The sequence below is a fragment of the Geotrypetes seraphini genome, chromosome 6 (assembly GCF_902459505.1).
Source record: "Geotrypetes seraphini chromosome 6, aGeoSer1.1, whole genome shotgun sequence".
Taxonomy (NCBI): Eukaryota; Metazoa; Chordata; class Amphibia; order Gymnophiona; family Dermophiidae; genus Geotrypetes; species Geotrypetes seraphini.
Genome location: NC_047089.1, coordinates 47,760,978 through 47,781,598, shown reverse-complemented (window position 1 = coordinate 47,781,598; position 20,621 = coordinate 47,760,978). Strand labels below are relative to the sequence as shown.

The 20,621-nt window shown below is 46.8% G+C and overlaps 1 protein-coding gene across 1 annotated transcript in view; it reads right to left on the bottom strand.

Annotated features, from left to right (window-relative positions):
* The window catches only part of PAN3 (poly(A) specific ribonuclease subunit PAN3), a 168,373-nt gene that overhangs the window by 111,814 nt on the left and 35,938 nt on the right, over positions 1-20,621 (bottom strand). The window contains exons 5-6 of the mRNA XM_033948019.1: positions 16,668-16,818; positions 14,299-14,546 (exon numbers count right to left, since the gene is read on the bottom strand). Coding sequence (XP_033803910.1) covers positions 14,299-14,546; positions 16,668-16,818 — 399 coding nt within the window. The remainder of the gene's footprint in view (positions 1-14,298; positions 14,547-16,667; positions 16,819-20,621) is intronic.

The following is a 20,621-nucleotide window of genomic DNA, read 5'->3' as shown; positions in this document are numbered from 1 at the left end:
TGCACTTCTTCAAAAAATTAACAAACAGGGACACTGTATACTTCTTCGAAAAATTAACAAAGGGGACACTGTATACTTAGACTTCCAAAAAGCCTTTGACAAGGTACCCCATGAACGCCTACTTCGGAAACTAAAGAAACTAAAGGAGACGTACACAGATGGATCAGGAATTGGTTGGCGGGCAGGAAGCAGAGGGTAGGAATGAAGGGCCACTACTCGGACTGGAGGAAGGTCATGAGTGGTGTTCTGCAGGGGTCGGTGCTGTACGTGTATATTTTATATACACATACAGGACACATCACAGATTACAAAGTGTTTTATAATAATGGAAAAAAAAAAAAAAACTACAAAAATTAATGTTCTTAATTTATAGCTTATTTATGCCTACTCGACCATTGAACTCAAATGGACCTTAGAATACCAGCTTTGATTATAATCACAAATGTTCAGTCATCATAGAGGGATAGTAATACTGTGGTACATATCAGACAAAAATAAATCCATTATTTAAAGTGTTTTCTCCAAAGCATTGCATAAAACAGTGTGCACCAATAGTTCATCAATACAAAGATCTTTTTCCTAAACTCATAGCACACTATGATGTTAATACAAATTAATTCTATAAATTGAGAGGTGTATGTAATAATTGAGTTTACACTGCCAACTAGTTTCACACAGTGTTGGATCCATATAAGGAGCAACGCCTTATGTGGATCCAGTAGGAAAAAAATAAAATATCAAAGAATTACATCTTATAACCAAGCACAGTACTACAGTACTAAATTGACAATTTTCACTGTGATGCACAAAAATTATAGAAAAATATTTCTCTGAGCTTAGCTATTTGTATGTCAAGCTCTTTTGGTGAAATCTTTGAATAATAAGAATCCACACTCTATTCCTGGACAAGTGGGTTATGCATCCCATGTCGCGAGACTACTTATAAGAAGCATCATTTACATAATTTTTCAGACCCTCCCCTCTTACCTCAGGATTGCCCTCTGGTCTCCAGTTTGTGTAAAAGCAATCAGTAACATCTGTAGAGGACATAGACCAGTGGTTCCCAAACCTGTCCTGGGGGATCCCCAGCCAGTCAGGTTTTCAAGATATCCCTAATGAATATGCATGAGAGGGATTTGCATATAATGAAAGTGACAGGTACGCAAATCTCTCTCATGCATATTCATTAGGGATATCTTGAAAACCTGACTGGCTGGGGGTCCCCCAGGACAGGTTTGGGAACCATTGACATAGACAAAAGGGAGAGGTACAGGGAAACTCCCTGACTAACAAATCTAATCCGCTCATAACATGGAATTTTATAACAATTGAAACAGGTTAGCAAAGAGTATAAATCTGAAAAGAACTGTGCTATGAGGAGACGCAGCCTGCACTAACAGAGGGGTATGCCACAGCTAGTGACCCCCAAGTCAAAGTGCATAATATGTTCAGATGGTACTCTTAGAAAGGCTGGTAAAGAAACCATACGTCCAGCTTACCAGTACTTATCAAGGCAGACAAATGGTGAATTGGCAACTCCCAGGGTGGGTTCCAAGAATAGAGTGTAGATTTATAAGAAAGAAAGTTAGCAAAGGTAAGAACCTAATCTTTTGTTCTTCTACAATCCCACTTTATTCCTGGACAAGTGCAGTCCCTTAGAGTCAGGGTGGGACTGATGAGCCTGCTGCCAAAACAGAGCAACTGAAAGCAGCATCCTGCATCCTGCTTGGCCGCCACATCAATCCTGTAAAACTTTGTAAAAGTATGCGAGGAGGACCAGGTAGCGGCTATGCAAATCTCCTCAAGAGAAACTGCCAATGACACTGCCCACAAGGAGGAAATACCTCTAGCAGAATGAGCCCTCATAGAAAGAGGGGGCTTTTTTCCGGCAGCAATATAGGCAGATGAAATAGCCATACAGATCCATCTCAAAAAGGTGGATTTTGAAGCCAGCTTGCCCTTACGGGCAGGACCTACCAATACGAACAGGTGGTCAGAAATAGAGAATGACACAGTGGCTGTTACTGGCGGGTAACCCACCGAAACGGTGGTTGGGGGGGGGGGGGAGAAATGTGGTCACTGCGGGCACGGGGACAGCCCCATGGAGCGGTGAATGGCCTTGTCCCCACATTTAAGGGAGGGAATGGTGCGGTCACCGATCACACGTGGCACCTTCCCTCCTTCCTACCTACCGAATCTATCTCCCTCCCTCCCCCTTACCTTTGCGGCGCATTAGTAAAGTAGCTTGCTGAAGCTGGCCAAACCTGCCTGCAGTCGCGTGTGTGTGGGTGGAAGCTTCTCCTCTGACGCAACCTCCGGTCCTGTGTATCCTTCAGCACAAACCCTCCATCACTAGGGAGAGAAGTACACTTGGTAAACTGTGCCACCAAGGAATACATTTTTGGGGACGCAAAACATTGATTAAAAGTGTCTGCCATCAGGTAGAGTTTAGACATGGCTCTAGCGACTCTCAGAGGACCCTCCGGCACCTCCCAGTGATCTGTAAGCATTTTTGCTGTCTGGATGATCAGGAAAAGGTGAAGACTGCGGCTTCGTGCTGCTCATGAGAGATCATTCTGCTGCTGCTGATTGCCCAACCTCCAATTTCAACTCCTGGAGGCATTTGGAAATTAGACCGCTCAAAGCTGAGGGCTTAAAGAATATCTGTACTGTGGGATCCTCATTCAGATCCAGAGCCTCTCCCAGATCCTGATCTTGAAGTCCCGCAAGTGCCACTACATCCCCTGCAGTGGTAGTGCCTGACTGCGTAAGCAATGGCATTGTTAGGTAGTTTTGATCATTCATGTCATCAGTCAGCGAATCATCCCTAGCCAACTAAGGGATTCTGGACTGAAGACCCATGCCCTGGGAAGGGGGACACCCCTGACACCAGCAAAGGACGCTCATTTGGTGCCTTTTTCTTGGCTAGATAAGACTGGAAGAGCATGTTAATAAATTCCAGGGGGGAACTCTCATTCAGAACAGCAGCCGCCTCCTGGGAACTCTCTTTGGTACTTTTAGAGGATTTGTTCAACTTCAATGCTGAATTATGGCTGCGTTTTGCCGGGGCCATAAACATGCTTTCCCTGGGTGCCAATTTTGCCTTTTTGGAGTAGCCACTGCTGGAGTAGGCTGAAATTTCATGTTGACCTAACGGGATTGAGGGAACCTGGGCCGACGAAACCTCAACCCCCTCCTGCGCCGCACAACACATGGAATACGGCTGCTCGCCAGACAGTCATCTCCCACAAACAGGGCATGAAACCGAAGTATCTTGCCCTAAGTCCATCTGAATAGTTTTCTTGCAAAAACAAAGCTTATAGAACAAAAAAATAATTTTAATCAGGAAAATCCAAGATGGCTACTTTAGAAGCAATTTTCAAAGGAAAATAGCTCAGGAAATGCACAGGAACCCCCCAAATGTGACGATTTTAGGATTTCAGGGGTGGGGGACCTAGGGCTAACACTCAAACTGCCCAAAAACTATTTTTTAAACCCCCTCCAAAATCACTGTGACATATTGTCAGCCCTATACTCACTGTTTCCTTTCCTCTGAACATTTTAGTTCTAACCCACTTCCCTTTTGTTGGCGTTCATCTTGTTTTTTTTAATCTGCTCGTTGAACTAACAAACCCCAGTGATGTCTCTCTTTATTAAATTTTTGTAACCTTATTTTAACCCTGAATCACCAGGCCCGGACGGCATCCACCTAAGGGTACTAAAAGAACTGAGAAACGAAATAGCAGAGATACTTCGCCAAATATGTAACCTCTCCCTAAAAACTGGGGAGATCCCAGAGGACTGGAAAATAGCGAATGTCACGCCCATCTTTAAGAAGGGATCAAGGGGTGACCCGGGAAACTACAGGCCTGTGAGCTTGACCTCGGTTCCAGGGAAGATGATGGAAGCAATGGTAAAAGACACAATCTGTGAACACATAGAAAACAATGGACAACTGAAGGCGAGCCAGCACGGCTTCTGCAAGGGAAGGTCATGTCTCACGAACTTGCTGTACTTCTTTGAGGGAATAAACAGCCAGATGGATAAAGGGGAATCCATAGACATCATTTACCTTGACTTCCAAAAAGCCTTCGACAAGGTACCTCACGAACGGCTACTTAAAAAGCTGTGGAACCACGGGGTGCAAGGGGATATCCACCGATGGATCAAACACTGGTTGGCAGGCAGGAAACAGAGGGTCGGAGTAAAGGGCCAATACTCAGATTGGCAATGGGTCACGAGCGGAGTTCCACAGGGGTCGGTACTGGGACCTCTACTCTTCAATATATTTATTAACGATCTGGAGACAGGGACGAAATGTGAGGTTATCAAATTTGCTGATGACACCAAACTCTGCAGCAGGGTTAGAAACACGGCAGACTGTGAAGATCTGCAAAGGGACCTAACGAGACTGGAAGACTGGGCAAAAAAGTGGCAAATGAGTTTTAACATAGAGAAATGCAAGGTCATGCATGTAGGGAAAAAGAACCCGATGTTCAGCTACAGAATGGGAGGAACACTGCTAGGGGTGAGTAACCTTGAAAGGGACCTGGGGGTGATGGTCGACACATCACTGAAACCATCGGCACAATGTGCGACAGCCTCAAAGAAAGCAAACAGAATGCTGGGCATCATCAAAAAGGGTATCACAACCAGGACGAAGGAAGTCATCATGCCACTGTATCGCGCGATGGTGTGCCCGCACTTGGAGTACTGTGTTCAATACTGGTCGCCGTACCTCAAGAAGGACATGGCGGTACTCGAGGGAGTGCAGAGGAGGGCGACTAAACTGATAAAAGGTATGGAAAAATTTTCATACGCTGACAGGTTAAAAATGCTGGGGATGTTCTCCCTGGAGAAGAGGAGACTTAGAGGGGACATGATAGAGACCTTCAAAATCCTTAAGGGCATAGAGAAAGTAAATAAGGACAGATTCTTCAAACTGTGGGAAGCCACAAGCACTAGGGGTCACTCGGAGAAATTGAAAGGGGACAGGTTTAGAACAAATGCTAGGAGGTTCTTTTTTACCCAGAGGGTGGTGGACACATGGAACGCGCTTCCGGAGGATGTGATAGGCCAGAACTCTGTACAGGGGTTCAAGAAGGGTTTGGATAGGTTCCTGGAGGATAAGGGGATAGAGGGGTACAGATAGAACTTGAGGTAGGTTATAGGAATGGTCAGAGACCACTTCACAGGTCACGGACCTGATGGGCCGCCGCGGGAGCGGACCGCTGGGCGAGATGGACCTCTGGTCTGACCCAGTGGAGGCAACTTCTTATGTTCTTTGTATAATCTTTTTACTATTATACACCACCTAGAAGTCTGATTAGGCAGTATAAGAAATTTTAAATAAACTTGAAACTGTGCCATGCTGTGCTGGGAGCAGCAGTAAAGGAAGCTGAAACAGCTTACAGGGAGAGCCTCTGCCTCAACAAGCCTTGCAAGCTGGACTGCTGGTCTTCTAACTGCCCTCCAGCCCAACACCAATGGCCAGAGACATCCACCACCCTCTGAACACAACACACACATGACACACACATGGCTGAGGAACGCAGTCGGCCCCGATCCTGGACACACCTCCATGGAGCCATGCAGCCTGCGCTCAAACCCACTGGTGTACAAACCTGGGGTGAGCCATCTCCCAAGGGAACTGTCCCTGAGCCCCGATCAGAAAGTGCAGGCTGTCTAGGTCGTATACTGCAAAGCAGCCAACCTCCTGGAAGCAGACTTTACCCGCAAAGTCTGATCTCCCACAGCCAGAGCTGTCCCCATGGGGAACCTCTGCAGCATGAAGATGCAAAGTCATATGAAAAACTGAATAGAAGAAAAAATTAAACATGAGCAGAAAAGACTGGCTCCTACTGTCTTGCTTTACGAAAGCAACTGGAGACCAGAGGACAGTCCTGAGGTAAGAGGGGAGGGTCTGAAAAATTACATAAATGAAGCTTCCTACAAGCAGTCTCGTGACATGGGATGCATAACCTGCTTGTCCAGGAACAGAGTGGAACTGTACAAGAACAACTGTTTACTTGGAAATCTATATTGTGATACCGGTATGCAAGATCTATGGAATGGTTAAGACAGCTGAGATCATTATTATACATTCTAGTTTTTGAGAGTTAGGTTCCCTTCCCTACTAACAGACCATTTGAACTGGCTGATCCTCCAATCAAGAGTACATACCACTTGCAACTGGTCCCAAATGTGACAAAAATGGTACCAGTAGGTCAAATTATTCAAGGGTCATGACTGAGTCAATTAAATTAGCTTCCTATTGTGGGCATTCTGAATATTTACAGTAAAGCTAATCTAGAAATTTAAGGCTTTAAGAGGAAGATATATAAGGTACCTGTAAAATATTTAGTGTTATAAGTGCCAAGGAAATTTCTGAGATCATATCAAGGAGAAAATCCAACAACCAAGTACTAAAGAAGTGTAAACCTCTACTGAATATCCAAAATCACTTCTTAGCCACAAGTAGAAAATGCAATTTTTTAGGTATATGTATATACCACGCCTCAGAGACCGAGTATTATGGCAAAATTTGCAAAATACTTAGTTCGGTTCCAATCTCAATCATTGGCAAGTGGTATGGAGTATGTTTTTATACTTTCACTGTATTTCAATATAGCACAGTTACTTACCGTAACAGGTGTTATCCAGGGACAGCAGGCAGATATTCTTAACACATGGGTGACGTCACCGACGGAGCCCTCGGTACGGACCTTTTAACTAGAAGTTTCTAGTTGGCCGCACCGCGCGTGCGCGAGTGCCTTCCCGCCCGACGGAGGAGTGCGTGGTCCCCAGTTAGGATAAGCCAGCTAAGAAGCCAACCCGGGGAGGTGGGTGGGACTTAAGAATATCTGCCTGCTGTCCCTGGATAACACCTGTTACGGTAAGTAACTGTGCTTTATCCCAGGACAAGCAGGCAGCATATTCTTAACACATGGGTGACCTCCAAGCTAACAAAGAGGGAGGAGGGATGGTTGGCCATTAGGAAAATAAATTTTGTAACACAGATTGGCCGAAGTGTCCATCCCGTCTGGAGAATGCATCCAGACAGTAGTGAGTAGTGAACGTGTGAACTGAGGACCAAGTGGCCGCCTTGCAGATTTCCTCGATGGGCGTGGAACGGAGGAAAGCCACAGAAGCAGCCATAGCTCGGACTCTGTGGGCCGTGACAGATCCTTCCAGTGAGAGACCGGCCCGAGCATAACAGAAGGCAATACAGGCAGCAAGCCAATTTGAAAGTGTCCGTTTGGAGACAGGACGGCCCAAACGGTTGGGATCGAAAGACAAAAAGAGCTGAGGGGATGTTCGGTGAGCTCTGGTACGATCAAGGTAGTAAGCAAGGGCACGCTTACAATCCAGCGTGTGCAACGCCTGTTCTCCAGGATGCGAGTGAGGCTTAGGGAAGAAGACGGGAAGCACAATGGACTGGTTGAGGTGAAAAGCTGAGACCACCTTGGGAAGGAATTTAGGGTGGGTACGCAGAACAACCTTGTCATGGTGAAAAACAGTGAACGGTGGGTCGGCAACCAGTGCATGCAGTTCGCTAACCCTCCTGGCAGAGGTGATGGCAATTAGGAAAAGCACCTTCCAGGTAAGAAGCCTGAATGAAGTTGTGGCAAGAGGCTCAAACGGAGGTTTCATAAGGGCAGAGAGAACCACATTCAGGTCCCAGACGACGGGAGGAGGCTTGAGAGGCGGTTTGATGTTGAAGAGCCCTCTCATAAATCTTGAAACCAGAGGATGAGCCGTGAGGGGTTTCCCGAGAATAGGCTCGTGAAACGCAGTGATGGCACTGAGGTGGACTCTGATGGAAGTGGTTTTGAGGCCAGCGTTGGACAGCGAGAGCAAATAGTCCAAGACAGTTTCCACCGCCAAAGAGGTGGGTTCTTGATGATGCCGGAGACACCACGAGGAGAATCTGGTCCACTTCTGATGGTAACATTGAAGAGTGGCCGGTTTCCTGGAGGCGTCCAAAATGAGGCGGACCGGTTGAGATAGATTCTCCGGAGAGGTCAGCCCGAGAGAAACCAAGCTGTCAGGTGGAGGGAAGACAGGTTGGGATGTAGTAGAGACTGATTCTGCTGTGTAAGTAGAGTAGGAAACACAGGAAGAGGAATGGGCTCCCTGGAGCTGAGTTGAAGCAGAAGGGAGAACCAGTGTTGACGAGGCCACCGAGGGGCGATGAGGATCATGGTGGCATTGTCCTTGCGGAGTTTGGACAAGGTCCGCAACATCAAAGGAAGTGGAGGGAAGGCATAGAGGAACCGATCCCTCCAGTCGAGCAGGAATGCATCCGGGGCCAGACGGTGAGGAGAGAAGAGTCTGGAACAGAATTGGGGCAGCTGATGGTTGTGAGGTGCTGCAAAGAGGTCCACCTGCGGAGTGCCCCATCGAGCAAAGATGGAGAGTAGAGTCGGAGGGTCCAACGTCCACTCGTGAGGTTGAAGGATGCGGCTGAGATTGTCGGCCAGAGAGTTCTGTTCGCCCTGGATATAGACCGCCCTGAGAAAGAGATTGCGGTCCGTGGCCCAGGTCCAGATGCGCAGAGCCTCCAGACAAAGGGGGCGAGATCCGGTGCCGCCCTGCTTGTTTATGTAGTACATGGCGACTTGATTGTCTGTGCACAGGAGGAGGACTTGAGGACAGAGAAGATGCTGGAAAGCCTTGAGGGCGTAGAATATGGCTCTGAGTTCCAGGAAATTGATGTGATGACGACGCTCCTGTGGGGTCCAAAGTCCCTGGGTGCGTAGATCTCCCAGGTGAGCTCCCCACGCGTAGGGGGACGCATCTGTGGTGATGATCATAGAGTGGGGGGGCAGATGGAAAAGTAGACCCCTGGAAAGATTTGAGGAGTTCAACCACCATTGGAGAGATTGCTGAAGAGATGATGTCACAGAGATGGGATGAGAAAGAAGATCCGTAGTCTGTGACCACTGGTTGGCGAGCGTCCACTGAGGTGTACGAAGGTGGAGACGAGCCAGAGGAAGGACATGCACTGTCGAGGCCATGTGACCCAGGAGGACCATCATCTGTCGAGCAGGAATGGAGGGATGCATGAGTACCTGACGGCAGAGATGGAGCAGGGTCTGCTTGCGATCGGAGGGGAGAAAAGCCCTCATTAGCGTGGTGTCCAGAACTGCTCCAATGAATTGAAGTCGCTGGGTGGGAAGCAGATGCGACTTGGGGTAGTTGATCTCGAACCCCAGGAGGTGGAGGAGAGAGATGGTGTGATGAGTAGCCTGTAGCACAAGTGGAGACGTAGGTGCTTTCACCAACCAATCGTCCAAATAGGGGAACACCTGGAGGTTGTGAGACCTGAGGAAGGCCGCTACCACTATAAGGCACTTGGTGAAGACCCTGGGTGAGGAGGCGAGGCCGAACGGTAGCACCTTGTACTGATAGTGGTGGTGCAGTACCTGGAATCGCAGGTAGCGGCGAGAATGTTGATTGATGGAGATGTGAGTGTAGGCCTCTTTGAGGTCCAGGGAACATAGCCAGTCGTGTTGAGAAAGAAGAGGATAGAGCGTGGCAAGGGAGAGCATTCTGAACTTCTCCTTGACCAGACACTTGTTGAGGTCCCTGAGATCGAGAATGGGACGGAGGTCTCCCGTCTTTTTGGGTACCAGGAAGTAGCGGGAGTAGAATCCCTGCCCCCTTTGATCTGGAGGTACTTCTTCGATGGCATTGAGAAGGAGGAGGGATTGAACCTCCCTCAGGAGGAGGGGGGTTTGAGAAGAGTTTGAAGCAGACTCTACGGGAAGGTTGTCCGGGGGCAGAGTCTGGAAGTTGAGAGAGTAGCCGTGGCGGATGATGTTGAGGACCCACTGGTCCGACGTGATGACTTCCCAACGGCTTGAGAAAATGGTGAGACGACCCCCGATAGGCTGTGGAAGAGGCAGCGAGGGTGGATGACTGGCTATGCCCTGGAGAGAAGAGTCAAAAGGGCTGAGATTGTTTAGCAGGCTGAGGAGGCTTGGAGGGTTGGGTGGCCTGAGACCGAGCCTGGGCATGGTGCTGCTGTTGACGGGGTCGCCGAGATTGTTGGGGAGGCGGATTGAGTGGCCTGGCTGAGAACCTCCGCTGGTAGGATGATTGAGGCCGATAGGGTCGAGCAGGCGGAGCCTTCTTTTTCGGCTTGATTAGGGTGTCCCACCTAGTCTCATGGGCGGAGAGTTTCTGGGTGGTGGAATCCAGTGACTCTCCAAAAAGCTCATCCCCGAGACAGGGGGCGTTGGCCAGGCGGTCCTGGTGGTTGATGTCCAGGTCGGAGACTCTGAGCCAGGCCAAGCGACGCATGGCTACAGCCATAGCAGAGGCCCGAGAGGTGAGCTCGAAGGAGTCGTAGATCGAGCGGACCATATACTTGCGCATTTGGAGAAGGCCAGATATGTGCTGCTGGAATAGCGGGACCTTGCGCTCAGGAAGGTACTTCTGGAGGGCAGACAGCTGTTGGACCAAGTGTTTGAGATAAAAGGAAAAATGGAAGGAATAGTTGTTTGCCCTGTTGGCAAGCATGGCATTTTGGTAAAGCCTCTTGCCAAACTTGTCCATGGTCTTACCTTCTCTGCCAGGAGGGGTAGAGGCATAGACACTGGAGCCCTGAGTCTTTTTTAAGGTGGATTCCACCAGAAGGGACTCATGGGGTAATTGAGATTTGTCGAATCCTGGAATAGGGATGACACGGTAAAGGTTGTCCAGTTTACGGGGAGCTCCCGGTACCGTGAGGGGATTTTCCAAATTTTTGTAGAATGTCTCCCGTAAGATGTCATGTACGGGAAGTTTGAGGAACTCTTTAGGAGGTTGCTCAAAGTCTAAGGCTTCTAAAAAGGCTTGAGACTTTTTGGAGTCAGATTCAAGGGGAAGTGACAGAGCAGCAGACATTTCCCTCAGAAATTTAGAAAAAGAAGACTGCTCAGGTTTAGAGGAGGCATCAGGCGCCGATGGTTCCTCATCAGATGAGGAGGGATCCTCCTCGGTACCGAGAGGAGTCTCCTCCCATAAATCCGGATCCCTGACCTCTGGTGCGTGTCGGGACACCGGGGTGGAGGGTGCGGTGTGGTGAGTTTTGGACAAAGATTTACCAGAGCGCACCGAAACGGCACCAGGGGAGGACGATCGGCGTCGTTCTCGGTCCCGAGAAGAGTGCCGTACCGCCTGGTGCCGAGCAGGATCCACTGTGGTTCGAGAATGAACCACAGGATCATCAGGAAGTTGTTGTGCCGAAAGGATCGGCATCGAGGTGTTTACCGGTACCGAAGGAGTGGACACCGGGGGCTCGGTGCGGGGCTCGGGCCGGTCTGGTACCGGAAGGAGCGGTGCCAGGATAGAGGGTAGCAGTTGTTCAAGCTGTTTCTTCAACTGCTCCTGAAGCTGAGTTTGTAGGATGGCCGAGATACGGTCATCCAGGGGTGGCATCGGAACCGCTTTCTTTTTCTTCGGTTCCTTGGATGCCGCTCCACGCCCCGGCGATGAGGAGGCCGATGACGAGGCACTCACCGTTATCGGGGCGGAGCGTTTACGGGACCGGTGCGATGCCGGTATGGACGGTGTCGTCACCGTAGCTGGAGGGCGCTCGAGGGAAGAGGAAGGCTTCTTAGCCGGCTTACCTGGCGCCAGTGGCGCCGATGCGGGATCGGTCGGTGTCGAGCTGGACGGTGCCGATTTCTGCGGTACCGCCGCTGAGGGTGATGAATCCATCGCCGACTCGGAGCCGAAGAGCAGGGTTTGCTGGATTCTTCGGTTTTTAAGAGTACGTTTTTGTAAAGTGGCACAGCGGGTGCAAGAATCTGCCCGATGCTCCGGACCCAGGCACTGCAAACACCAATTGTGTGGGTCAGAAACGGAGATCGGGCGTGCACACCGCTGGCACTTCTTAAAACCGACCTGCGGGGGCATGAAGGGGAAGATAGCCTCCGCAAAATCGAAGTCCGAGGCCTGTATAATGGCAACAGGCCCCGCCGGGGCAAAAAACGAAAGAAACAATAAAAATCAAAGTTTTTTTTTTTTTTTTTTTTGTAATTGAAAGAAAAAGGAAACCCGGAGGTAGAGGAAGAAAAAAATATAACAAAAGCGCGAGCGGGAAGGCAAAAAGTGATTTCAACGGCCGTTGAAAAAATACACGCGTCTTCTTCGCTCCGCGGAAACGAAGAAACTGGGGACCACGCACTCCTCCGTCGGGCGGGAAGGCACTCGCGCACGCGCGGTGCGGCCAACTAGAAACTTCTAGTTAAAAGGTCCGTACCGAGGGCTCCGTCGGTGACGTCACCCATGTGTTAAGAATATGCTGCCTGCTTGTCCTGGGATAACTTAGCTTTACTATTTCAATATCTTAGCTTTACTTTGCTTTTGCCTATTATGCAATGATTGCTTATCAGAAAATTTTTTAAGAGAGATGTATAAACATCTTAAGCACCAAATACTATGAGAAATATATAAGATAGTGCATATATTAAAAGAAAAGCACTTATCTTAAAGTTGTTCACACTGTGTTTAATCCCAACGGGGCCACCGTTTCACCTGAGGTGGCTTCATCAGGGGAACATTATAACCAGTGTCTGTAACAGATGACAAAAGTCACAATTAATCTATAAAATAGTATTTGATTAAATGCAAAAGCTAAACTTTAAATTACATGTGTTCAATCTACTAGCAAACTTACGGAGCCGGCATTAGCTTCAGCAGAAATTTCTCAAAAAATGGCGTCGGTACACGCCAACGCCGAGCTATTTAAAGAGCTTAGAATCAGCTGTCGGTACAGCGTTGAAAAGCGTCGAAAAACGTCAAAACGTAATGACGTGCACAGAGCTGACAAGTCGGGAAAATTACAAAAAAATTTTTTTTTGTAATTTTCCCGAATTGTCAGCTCTGTGCACGTCATTACGTTTTGACGTTTTTCGACGCTTTTCAACGCTGTACCGACAGCTGATTCTAAGCTCTTTAAATAGCTCGGCGTTGGTGTGTACCGACGCCATTTTTTGAGAAATTTCTGCTGAAGCTAATGCCGGCTCCGTAAGTTTGCTAGTAGATTGAACACATGTAATTTAAAGTTTAGCTTTTGCATTTATTCAAATACTATTTTATAGATTAATTGTGACTTTTGTCATCTGTTACAGACACTGGTTATAATGTTCCCCTGATGAAGCCACCTCAGGTGAAACGGTGGCCCCGTTGGGATTAAACACAGTGTGAACAACTTTAAGATAAGTGCTTTTCTTTTAATATATGCACTATCTTGTATATTTCTCATAGTATTTGGTGCTTAAGATGTTTATACATCTCTCTTAAAAAATTTTCTGATAAGCAATCATTGCATAATAGGCAAAAGCAAAGTAAAGCTAAGATATTGAAATAGTAAAGCTAAGATATTGAAATACAGTGAAAGTATAAAAACATACTCCATACCACTTGCCAATGATTGAGATTGGAACCGAACTAAGTATTTTGCAAATTTTGCCATAATACTCGGTCTCTGAGGCGTGGTATATACATATACCTAAAAAATTGCATTTTCTACTTGTGGCTAAGAAGTGATTTTGGATATTCAATCATATCAAGGAGCACATTTGGTACAACCCTTCATTATGGAATAGCATGCCACTGGATACTAATCTAATCTAGTCTTCGATCTATATACCGGGTAATCTCCCAATGGAGCTCGACTCGGTTTACAAGTAATTAAAGACCAGCAAAAAAGAGCATAGAAGAAAATAAATGTTGTAGGGCAATCAATTCGCTTAATCTTTAGGTAAACTGTTCAAGTATTGTGTAAATAATAAGGATTTTAGGACTTTACGAAATTGTTGTAACTGACCTATCAATCTGATACTCAGTTGACATGCATAGCTTTTTAAGAGGAACAGGGAGAAACTATTTATTTCGAGAGGATTGATATTTAGGTTGATCGATATTGGTGAAAGCAGCAAAGACTGTTGAAGATCAACACTGGCTTAAGGACAACAATATTTTAGCTTCCCTTATATTAGGCTGTTTCTCTAAAATTCTCGATGGTAGTCATGGCATGGGTTATGGTCAGCTCTCCCTCAAGGGTGAATAATTTCTTTTTATACTTTTTTGTTCTTATTTGATGGATGGAATATATAATATTGAAATATGATTTTATAGTACATCATTCTGGATGGATACTGTCCATTGCAGCAATATAAAGTTCACTGATGTTTATTGACATCAATCAATTGAAGAGAATCCTTAGTACATTGCATATACAAGAAATACTGATATCTACTTTTTATTTACATATAAATATGATTTAAAGGCAGGATCACATACCATTCCGGTGAGAGGTGCTGGAGTTGTGTCAGTGTAGAAATATGTTGTTCCACCAACAGTTTCCTTCTGGATCACCTGGGATGCAGATGGAGGCTGGGAAATGGCATTTGTAACAGGTGTAGAGGCACTGGTAGGCACCAAATAATTTGCAGGATTTGGCGTATGACTCCTCCTCCTTGGAGCAGGAGATGTATGAGGTGTGATCTTCGGGGAATGAAGAGGAGAAGATCCAGCAGATAATGACATTCCTTAAGAAAATAAAGACAAACTTTTTACTCTCCTTACTATACCATCTTACAAACATCAAAAGTTTGAGTAAAACTGTGTGGTAGCCATGTTAGTCCATTTTTAAAGGTAATACAGAGTGCAGAAAAAAAAACCCCAGATTTTCAAAGTCAACAAAAAGGCATGGGAAATGCGATTCAAAATTTTATTACATATTCAAAGTTTATTGTTCATTGTTTATTTAAAGCTTTTATATCGCTAACTAATCAAAGTACATGGAATACAGTTTTTCATGTACTGTATATAATTGAATTTAAACAGAGGTAAACATTTTCCCCCCAAAAAGGAGAAAAAAAAAGTTGACTCAAATATAAACAGGGGGGGTTAATATTCAACTGCAATGCCTTGCTCTGCACCCTGTTCCCCCTCCCTCGCTGCTCTGCATCCAGCCCCCTCCCTCCCTCCCTCCCCTTTCCTGCCAGTCTCTGCACCAAGCCCCACTCTCTCCCTACCAGACTCTGTACCCTGACCCCCTTCCCTCCCGATGACTGGTAGGCCACCACCAGGCCTGCCGTGATAAAAGTGAAACTGAAAATGTATGGCTTACTTATAATTCATCAAATTAAGGACCTCTTTTACTTAGCAGCAGTAGAGGTTTCTACCGTGGCCCGGGGTGCTAAATGCTACAACGCTTATAGAAATTCTATGAGTGTTGGAGCATTTAGTGCCCTGGGCCATGATAGAAAACTACACTGGCTGCCTGTGGAAGCAAGGGTCATTTTTAAGTTTGCTTGCCTTTGCTTCAAAACCATGACAGGTTCATCCCCAACCTGTCTCACCAATTCAAATTCCCAGGCACAACTAATACATGCAGTACCTACTTGTTCGCTTTTCCATCCCTAAAGGGCTGCACCTACAAGAGATACCTCGATAGAACACTATCATTCCAAGCAGGCAAATGGAACAAATGTTTAACCAACTTCATCTCAAACGCACTTTCGTAGCAAATGTTTAGGAAGTCAATAAAAACTTATCTCTTTGACAAATTTCTCTGACCCCATTTAAACCTGATGTACCTCAACCTGATGTACTTCCAAAACACTTCCAGATAAACCTGACTAAACTTAACATGCCAATGTAATTTCAAAACTTCTCTGTAATGTCACTGTCTGTATACAGTCTCTTCCCTTGTAAAACGCTTAGAACTGTTTGAGGTATGGTGATTTATAAAAATAAAGTTATTATTATTATTACTGTGGCTTAGTAAAAGGGGGGTAAGTCTCTAACGGGCCTCAAATGACTTTCTTTTTCTAGGGTATGAACTACTATAGGGAAACCATTACCTGGTAGTTCTTATCAGCCAGACTACCCTGCAATAAAATACAGTATTTTTCAAAAAATATTTCCGAACTTTTCTATTTCTTGCTCTTATTTTCAAACCTTCACCCTTTTGTTTCTTTCTTGTTCTTCCTCCTGATACTACCAATTTTGACTTTACTGTTTTTTGTGTTTTGTTTTGTTTTATTTACACTTCATTTTTTCCTAATTATTAATTTTCCATTTGCTCTATTTTCTCTTCCCTCTGATTTCTAAATTTTCTTCTCTTAGCCATTCCATTTTCTAAAAAAAAAAATTTCTGGAGTTTTCTTACTGCTGTTATCTTCTCTTATAGACCTCATTCCCAGGCCTATTTTTATTGCCATTTCTGTTTTCTTTTTCCCACTTTTACTTCTCTTTAACCTACTTTCTAATATTTACTACATGTTTCCTTTCCCCATCCTTTGTTATCTCCAACATATACTCTTCACTCCCTTCTTGATGAAGCACTCATCACCCTATAACTCTTATACATATGGCTTGCCCCAATTTGCTCTCACACAGTTTACCTGCTTATCCCACATACATATATCCCTCTTCCTTCTCTTTCATTATCTCTCTTTCATTAATCCCTAGTCTGAAAGGGTAAAGTCCCTAACCACTATGTTACAGTGAATCAATATCTGAATGTTGCAGCAGATGGAACTGTTCCCCCACCCCCACTAGAAATGCACTAGGCCATTTTGTGGAAGGGGTGGCATTTTATTTCTCATATCAAACTACTGTATTCATCTAAAAGTGGTTACAGTATTTTGCAATTAATTTACCTGGAGCTAGTCCTGCAGTAGCAGGGCTTCCCATTGATGGGTGTGAGAACAAGGCTTGAGAAAAAGCAGACGTATTTGACTGGGACATACTACTCAGCCTGGAAGTTGATCCTCCTTTGGGAATAAACTCACTTGCACTTGGATTTGGTGCCTTAAAAAACAAAACAAATTATTTTAATATTACAAGTGCTTTAAGTAAATTTCAATGTATTTATTCTGACTGTTCAAGCAGGTTAACTATTACCCTCTTTTACTAAGGCGCGCTAGCTGATTTAGCGCGTGCTAAATGCTAATGCGTCCATAGAATATAATGGACACGTTAGCATTTAGCACGAGCTAAATCGGCTAGCGTTCCTTAGGACCCCTATATAAGAAAAAGTTCTGTACAAGAAAGGAAACTGTCAACCAACTAAACCAAATTAAACACAAATATCACTTAACTATAAGCAAGGTGGAGTTGATTTAAATTTAAAAGAGGAAGATTCTATAAAATCATCATTTTATAGTACATTTATTCTTGTTGAATGATACTGTATAACCTCAATGCTTATATATTAATATTTGGATAGAAATAGATTTCATTTTAGCAGCTATGTAGGAAGACACTATACATTCTAAAATGAATTTATTGTAATCTGAAAAACATTCCAAATATTTTCATTAGGATCATCAATGGTGGTGTGGTCTTTTCATTTAATAGGAACCCTCAAAAAAAGAACAAAAAGTCAAAGCAATACACCAGTGGAAATAACCAAATAAAAAAAGAGGCAAATAAAAAAAAAAAATTCACGATAAAGTCTACCACAAAGTTAAAAGTAACAAATCATCCAGTAACAGATAAGAGTGCATACAAATATCAAATAGAAAGTCTAATTGGAAAGCAAGGACTAGGAACAAGTTCTGTTCCAACTGTTCAATGTAATGTTTTAATTGTTATTATATACAATAGCAAAAAGGTGCACAGTGCTTCATTTAGCATGGAAGCCCTGCTCCTTTTTAAAAGGTTCTCCTTAATATAAATTAGATTATAACAATTTATTTTACTTCATCTCGTTGCAAATACAAACTAGAAAATGTATTTCCTTCTCTTCCATTTTGAAACAATATAAATATAAAAAAGGAAAGGAACTGTGTGCTCAAACCTAAGCCACACATAGTGATCGCCAGATTCATTGTTCCACATGAAAAGAAAACCCCTCTTTTATATCAATACGCTATGTTTAATGTGGATTGGCATTTTAGAAAAGATGTCCAACTCTGAATATGGACGTCCAACTCTACACGTCATAAATGGATGTCCATTTACTAAACTATATAAGAAATGGACGTCCAAGTGTTGGCTAGATCCAGCATGAATATCTACTTTACAAACTGAAATGTTTCAACCAATGGTTTTCAACCTAAGGGACCACATGACCAGTCAGGTTTTCAGGATATCCACAATGAATATGTACGAGTTAGATTTGCATGCACTGCCTTTTTCAGTATGCAAATCTCTCTCATGCATATTCATTGTGGATATCCTGAAAACCTGACTTGCCAGATGGTCCCCCTAAGGACTAGGTTGAAAACCACTGGTCTAAACCATGAATGAGGCAAAACAAGGAACATGGATGTCTTTATGGCAACATAAGAATTGAAAATTCACAATCCCCAAATATGCACAAAACTGGAAACTATTAAATACAGTGGTGCCTCACACAACGAACTTAATTGGTTCCAGGAGCAAGTTTGTTATGCGAAACGTTCGTTATGTGAAACGCGTTTTCCCATAAGAATACATGTAAAAAAAAATAATTCGTTCTGCAGCATAAAATATGCTAAGATGACATAAAAAAAGATAAATTTTTGGTTATTATTTTTATTTAGATACATCTAAAAACATAATTGTTTTTTAAAACAACACACATTTTTTAAATTTAAAGACAGACTAAGTAGAGTCTAATTTTACAGTGAGAGAGGGCAGAGTCTCAGCGGCAAAAACTGGGACTTAACTGTTCATTTTTTTTTTTTTTCTACCGTGTTTCCCCGATGATAAGGCAGGGCCATCAAATAAGACAGCCCCCCCTTTTTAGAAAAAAATGTAAAATAAGGCACCCCCCCCCGCAAATAAGCCACCCACCGATACCTGCGCTTACCCGAATCGGGTGGTACGGTGGGTGACTCCGTGTGGTCCCTGGCACCCCCGACACGATCGGGGCAAGAGGGAGCTCAAGCCCTCTTGCCCCCCCGACTCCCCGACACGATCGGGGCAAGAGGGAGCCCAAGCCCTCTTGCCCCCCGACTCCCCGACACGATCGGGGCAAGAGGGAGCCCAAGCCCTCTTGCCCCCCCGACTCCCCGACACGATCGGGGCAAGAGGGAGCCCAAGCCCTCTTGCCCCCCCCCCGACTCCCCGACACGATCGGGGCAAGAGGGAGCCCAAGCCCTCTTGCCCCCCGACTCCCCGACACGATCGGGGCAAGAGGGAGCCCAAGCCCTCTTGCCCCCCCGACTCCCCGACACGATCGGGGCAAGAGGGAGCCCAAGCCCTCTTGCCCCCCCGACTCCCCGACACGATCGGGGCAAGAGGGAGCCCAAGCCCTCTTGCCCCGCCGATTCCCCAACTCCCCGACAATATCGGGCCAGGAGGGAGCCCAAGTCCTCCTGGCCACGGCGACCCCCTAACCCCACCCTGCACTACATTACGGGCAGGAGGGATCCCAGGCCCTCCTGCCCTCGACGCAAACCCCCCCTCCCCCCAACGACCGCCCCCCCCAAGAACCTCCGACCGCCCCCCCAGCCGACCCGCGACCCCCACGACACCCCCAACCCCCTTCCCCGTACCTTTCTGTAGTTGGCCGGACAGACGGGAGCCAAACCCGCCTGTCCGGCAGGCAGCCAACGACGGAATGAGGCCGGATTGGCCCATCCGTCCCAAAGCTCCGCCTACTGGTGGGGCCTAAGGCGCCTGGGCCAATCAGAATAGGCCCGGGAGCCTTAGGTCCCTCCTGGGGGCAGGGCCTGAGGCACATGGTCGGGTTGGGCCCATGTGCCTCAGGCCCCGCCCCCAGGAGGGACCTAAGGCTCCCGGGCCTATTCTGATTGGCCCAGGCGCCTTAGGCCCCACCAGTAGGCGGAGCTTTGGGACGGATGGGCCAATCCGGCCTCATTCCGTCGTTGGCTGCCTGCCGGACAGGCGGGTTTGGCTCCCGTCTGTCCGGCCAACTACAGAAAGGTACGGGGAAGGGGGTTGGGGGTGTCGTGGGGGTCGGCCAGGGGGGTCGCGGGTCGGCTGGGGGGCGGACGGAGGTTCTTGGGGGGGGCGGTCGTTGGGGGGAGGGGGGGTTTGCGTCGAGGGCAGGAGGGCCTGGGATCCCTCCTGCCCGTAATGTAGTGCAGGGTGGGGTTAGGGGGTCGCCGTGGCCAGGAGGACTTGGGCTCCCTCCTGGCCCGATCGTGTCGGGGAGTCGGGGGGGCAAGAGGGCTTGGGCTCCCTCTTGCCCCGATCGTGTCGGGGAGTCGGGGGGGCAAGAGGGCTTGAGCTCCCTCTTGCCCCGATCGTGTCGGGGAGTCGGGGGGGCAAGAGGGCTTGGGCTCCCTCTTGCCCCGATCGTGTCGGGGAGTCGGGGGGGGCAAGAGGGCTTGAGCTCCCTCTTGCCCCGATCGTGTCGGGGAGTCGGGGGGGCAAGAGGGCTTGGGCTCCCTCTTGCCCCGATCGTGTCGGGGAGTCGGGGGGGCAAGAGGGCTTGGGCTCCCTCTTGCCCCGATCGTGTCGGGGAGTCGGGGGGGGGCAAGAGGGAGCCAGGCGGAGAGAGGGCAGTTAAGCGCAGTGCCTGCGCGGAAGGATGCAGCTCGGGCGACTTCGTTGTGTGAAACGAAGTTCGTTGTACGAATCAAGACATAAAGTTCGTTGTGCGCAGCGTTCGCTGTGCGAGGCGTCCGTTATGCGAGGCACCACTGTATCTTAAACAG